Source organism: Neurospora hispaniola (genome assembly GCF_033458365.1).
Source record: "Neurospora hispaniola strain FGSC 10403 chromosome Unknown B0T23scaffold_13, whole genome shotgun sequence".
Classification (NCBI taxonomy): Eukaryota; Fungi; Ascomycota; class Sordariomycetes; order Sordariales; family Sordariaceae; genus Neurospora; species Neurospora hispaniola.
Genome location: NW_026944418.1, coordinates 360,206 through 366,205, shown reverse-complemented (window position 1 = coordinate 366,205; position 6,000 = coordinate 360,206). Strand labels below are relative to the sequence as shown.

At 50.4% G+C, this 6,000-nt stretch overlaps 1 protein-coding gene across 1 annotated transcript; it reads right to left on the bottom strand.

Annotated features, from left to right (window-relative positions):
• Positions 1-1,219, bottom strand: B0T23DRAFT_281895 (uncharacterized protein; the record flags this gene model as incomplete). Its single annotated transcript, XM_062834238.1, has 4 exons — positions 1-55; positions 127-197; positions 280-409; positions 479-1,219. Coding segments are annotated over 4 exons (997 nt in total), but the record flags the coding sequence as incomplete, so codon positions are not given.
• Positions 1,220-6,000: the final 4,781 nt, after the last annotated feature.

The following is a 6,000-nucleotide window of genomic DNA, read 5'->3' as shown; positions in this document are numbered from 1 at the left end:
CGGCTTGAACTTGCCGGGTTCGCGTGGCGTTGGTGCCCTTGTTTAACACCTTGGTCTGGAAATTCGAAATATGTTAGATAGGGTACGATATGTTGAGTTCTTGCGCCGAGGAGTGAGGTATCTTACGGAAAGCTCCTGCTTAGGATTAGCAGCAAAGCGAGTGAGGTAAGCTGGCTGGGTCGCATTCACCAGCGAGGCTTTTGATCTCTGAACGTATAAGGCGGGTTAGCAAACATTTCTCTGTAGAGGTACACTTAGCAAGTCAACCCAGGCCTTGACCTACCGAGACTAACTCATGGGTGGACTGAATTCTCTCCCGGAAGTTTTTATAGTCCCCATTTTTAGGGAATGCCTCATTACAGTAGAGAACGGTGTCGGGCGTTCCCTTCTCCGCATCAATTGCATTAACCTAACCAAAGGTTAGTACGGTCACTTCGCAAGACAGTCCAGAACGTTGTGGTCATGTAAGGGTACCTACCAACCAGTCCCAGCTCAGGATATACTTCTTTAGATCAGACATTTCCCTGACCCGCTTCACTTGAGCATGGATTTCTGGCCCTTTGCTCTTTCCCTGCTCGTGGCCCTTGTCTTGCCCACCAACCTTTGGCCTTTCGACCATATTCTGCGGCTCGGCAACCATACCATCGAAAATGTACTTTGCGAGGCGAGCTTTCTCCTCAAAGTCCTTGGGAATATCCCCTGGTACTGGATTAACCGGTCGACTCGTGCGAACCCGAGCCCAGTGACGCAGTGCTAGCGCGTCACTCCAGGATTTCAGGAGATCCTGAGGAAGAGGAGTGAACTCCTTTGGGTCACTGGATTCTGTTCGGCGATTTTCCCTTTCAGCGACCGTCAGGTAGCGTTCAAGGCCACGTAGGAAAGGCTTGGATTGTCCAAGTCTGGCTACCGCTTGGTCGATCAAGCCGCTGTCGTGATGAGTTGCGAACCAACGGTAAACTTGTCGAGCAAAGTTGACCCCAGAGAGAATCCTTCCATCCTGGAGGGAAGGATTATGGAATTGTTGTTGGATGCCATTTGCGATCTCGGCGAAGGATCTCAAACTTTCATCGTCGTTCAAAAGGTTGTCGTAGATGATGTCGATCGTTTTCCAGCACTCGATCTTCTCGTGGTCGGACAACGCGTTGGACATCATGAGTGCTACCAAGCTGAAAGGTGTCGGGTCATTGGCGCCCGGATGAGGTGGCTGAGGAAAGCTCATGGTGAAGACTGTAGTGGGTATGATTGGTCTATGGATAGGGCTTGTCAGTATATAAGACCTGAAGTTCGAGTGCTCAACATTGATAGAAAGCTTGCAGAGAGTTCTAAGAAATGAGAAAGTGATGCTGATGAAAATGACTGAGCAGCAGCGGGGTACCTGCCGACCCCTCACCAAAGATGTCGGTGACGGTAAGGTGAGAAGGTCTGAGGAAGTGAGCTCGAAGTGATTACCGACTACCAGGAGTAGCGGAAACAAAGTCAAGATCTTGATCTTTTGAGGATGGGGTAGACCAGAGGCAGAAGACCGGGATCAGTTCCAAGAGGGACGTGATTGAAAAGAACCTCAAGGCACGGAAAGTCGACGAAGAAAGGGTAGGGGCAAGGAGGGGTCACAAAACAACAGTACTGGCTTCGCTGTCAACAGACCAGCGCCACTACCAGGTGGTGGGGTGGCGTGGAGGCGACCGACAGGCAGGAGACTGGACGAGGTGCAGAGGAAGTAATCACGAGCAGCAAGGAAAGAAGTCGTTGTCGACGTCGATGTAGTCGACAGTCACTGGCAAGGAGAAGCGATCGTTGTACTTACTTGTGATATGTTCTGCCCTACGAGCTTGCTGATCAGTCTCACTATCTCGGCGGTTAAGAAAGTGTTGCTCCTAGATGCAAAAATTCGGTTCAAGTTGGGAAGTTTTGGAGGGAAGTATTTTCAAGAAGGAAGGCTGGAGGTTGGGAATTTGGAAAGCTGAAATATATAGAGTGGGGAAGGGAGGTTTCGAGGCTGTCAACCTGGATGGGACTTTTGGCACCTGAGAACGTAAAGGACGGGAGGTAGCGCACAGGGCAACCGACACTCAGCCAAAGAGATCGCAGGATTTGTTTGGAAGGTCTGGCACTGAACCGTTGGCAGACACTCGGCCATAGAACAGGTGCTAGGCCACTTACGGTCAACTTGTTCTGCTCAAGGTTCTCTAGCAAGGCAGTAGGCGGCTTTTTTTCGACCGGATGAACTCATTCTCCAGCTGCTGAAGTATAACAAGAACGAACGATGAAGGGACGTGTTTTCTCTTCTGTCTTGATTTGCTCAGTACTGGTCCTCGTATCCTTGAAGAGGCACTTGCCCTCTAAATGATACATCCGTGTGTAGAGGTAGATATCATCTTACTCTTTGTACACAGGGCCCGCGTTCCTTCCGTTTGTATATATAGATCCCGCGAATTCGTTCATACTGCAATGCCAGGGTTGAAGATGGAGCGCTGGACGGCAGGGAATTCCCCATAGTGGGATACGATACCAATCAAGCACCGAAATTCGACGTATCTGAGCGTGTTTGAACATATCTCAACGTGTAGGGGAGGGGCAGGGTTGAAGTAACCAAGCTGACAAGGCGGCATACTGATCGGAGAACACCCTGCTTCAGGAGAGCTTTAGCAGCTGATTTTTGACCGCTGGTGAACCTTCAGGCGCATCCAAGAGCCCCTGGCTTCCCAAACACTCTGTTGCTGCCGACCTAGATGTGCCATCCATGTTATTGACTGAAGGATAAGTGAAAGTAGAAACCAATCCGTGACCCGACTGCTGAATCGATGCACGTTCAGCTCTCGATATCAGAAGTGCCAGACCGAGCCAACGTTGTTACTGTGCCATAGACAGATTCGGTGTCGATAGCCCGCACTGAAAAACTTGTTCTTCTCGTTTGGGTCCTCAAAACCTTTACATTCTCGATCGGATGCTCGACCCTACTTGTTATGCATCCCCCAGCAAGTGCCTGCTTGACTCGAAAATCTGTTTTTGATTGATGGCCAACACTGCCGCTTGACCCGTAGTTTGTGCTCGACCGAGTACTGCCGGCTATCCGTCGTAGTCTCTCACGAGCAGTAGCTGATGCTTGAGAACACACGACAGAAGCTCGACGACGATTGCTGCACCGTTGAGTCTTTCAGTAGACAGCAACAAGAAGAGGAAACCGAGAACTGGACCCTGAGAAACAAAGACATGACGCAGAAGGAGGAGAAGAGAAAGTTGAGTCCTGCGACACGGCCACTACCTTAGCTGACTAAAAGCACTCGGCGAGAAAACAAGAGAATTGGCGACGGAGCAAGAACGGCCAAGGGAACCGAACGATGATGGAGAATAAAGACAACGACAACACGACAAACATGCCAGACTACAGACTCTCTTGGAGCTGGCTACTCGACAGTCTTGTTCCGACAAAGACCATTGTTCACGGCGACACCATGGCCTATACAAAAAGGTTGACAAGGACAGCGATCGTGACCGCTACGAGAGCGTACATAGGGGGCAAAACAATAGGCTGGAAGCAGAAAAACACCAAAGAGGGCCCAGGAAAGACAAATGATTGTGGTCTCCTCGCTCGAGGCACCGCAAAATGGACAAGGTTGGCGAGGGCAACAAGGACAGCTCAGGATACTCAGCAGCCGCCGTGACCACTTGTGCCAAACGGTGTCGCAACCGGCCTTGGGGATCATGTCCATCATCTCCCATGTATCAAATCCCCTTTGTTGGTTTGTCGATCCGTAGTCCACACCATAGCAAGTCGCGACAGCCGAGTAAAAAGGGTGATTCCAAAGCACCGATTGATGTCATCTCCATAACCTGACAAGCAAGTAAACCGTAGAGGTAATGAGCTTTGCGGTATCGTGATCATCGTGGTGACTTGCGACGTTTAGCGAGACCTGAGACGGAACCAAGAGCAAGAGAAACAAAACCGATGCAAGTTGCAACAAGCCGGCACTTGCTCACCAGCAACGACAGAGGAAAGACGAGGAAAGAGCACGAAAAATCTCTTGCAAGGAACCGGCAGATCAGACAGGAGTAGCAGACAAAGGCCAATATTGCTCCTGCGTGTTTTGTCCATTGTTCAGCGCTCCTGCTTCTTTCACATGCCTCTACCGAAGTCGGAGGCACAGCTGCCAAGGATTGGTATCATCAGGTGGGCGAAGTGGGAAATTAATCGAGAGCTGCAGGAAAGAGCGACGACTAGTCTGGTTAGTGTAAGGACATGAAGTCCATATGACTTGCCACATCCCCAGAGGCAACCAAGTGGCAACTGAAAGGTGAGTATTATGGAGGCTGCGAAGGCGAGATGTCCGTCGGATGCCTTCATGGAGAGACTACGTTGTTCGTCCCAGTCTTAGCTAGCTGATGAGATGAAGGAAAAAAGAAGAGAGCTGATGTGATGACTTGAGTGTCCAATTCAAATATTGAGGTTCTGGAAAAAACCAGCATGACGCCACTGCCGATTCAGTAGCAGTGCGAAGTGTGTCTTTCTGAATTCCATGCCGTGTCAACATCTGCCGATCAACGTGTGACGTGCAGCAAGTCGTCGGTTGATGCGAGGTATGCATTTGGTTCATGTCGGAGACCAACTTGTCCCCTAGCGGCTTTACTCCGGCCAGTCGAGAGTTATAGACTGAAGCTACGATGTAACCGAACACTGTTGCCACGGAGAAGGGAAACCTTCCATATGCAGGAACAATGTCTACATTCCCTTTTACTCCAGAGTCAACTTTGCAGAATCATCGTGCACTTCCAAGGCCAAGCCCCTAACCAAGTAAACAACAAAGCGCACAATAACCATCATGACCAAAGTAAACTGCCGGGTAAGCGACACCAAGATATTGATCCCAAAATGGAAGCTCGCCAATGCTGACATAATCACCCCCCTCCCCCCCCCCCCCCCCCCCCCCCCGGACTCCCGAACGCTCATTAGATAACATGTCATTTGCCAAGAAAAGTGGTCGCCGATGTTTATCCCATGCATACGACAGATGGCTGGATGCAACACCGTGGACGCCACCACACGGCACGGCACTGCGCCCCTGGAATGCTTGGAGGCTCAACGGGCCCATGTGTTTGGTGGCTGCATTCCGCTTCGCTTCGACGACGTCCCAAGACGCTGGTAAATGAGGCCGCGCGTACACCTCCAGGGAATACCTTCAGGGCCAGGAATCGCATATAAAAAGGGAAGGTAGTACGGTTTTTTCCGAGTGGCGAAGAAAGCTTATTCTGTTACAAGAAAATAGGTACATAGCTTGTTTGATGTGTGAATGCCCCCTTGTTTCTTGGAGTATACATAGTGTACACTACCTATCCATGCAAGAAGTGTGTCGACACCTGCATACACGACTACTACTACACTATCTTTCTGGAATCTCGGTCGCATGTAATTCTTATAGGCATGTGGATAATACAAGGTTCATTATCAACCAATCCAATATGTACCGTTGACGAAGAAGCTGCTGCATATGCAGCTAGCTAGCTAGCTAAGGAGCAAGCTTAAAACGCCTCTAACGAGTGTGTGTGTGTGCAGGCCTTCCCCGATTGCGAAATCCCGTCTCTGTCACGAACCGGAACGGTCTGCAAAGGGAAGATGTAAGCGGCAAGTGATGGCGGTAGGTAAGGTAGTTTACCCTAGTCCCAAACCGCATGACCGCAAACTGCAAACCAAACCATCGATCCGGCGACATGACCCGGCGAGACACCATTAAAGTTCTTACGTGTGACACTACCGCTACGCTCGTCCAAGCGAGACACCACACCACCATTAGACTAGACCCGTCACCCCCCCACCCACCCACCACCTCCGGCTGGCTGTTATAGGCGAGAGTTTAAATGTGACCTTTCTCAAACACAATCCCGCGCCCCTATGTAGTGTATGTAGTGTTATTACAGACAGACGACGAAGACCCTTCTCAGACACATCCGACGGAAGACCAACTATCAAGGACGATCAAGTGGTGCTGCTTGCTTCCAGTCCCTTAC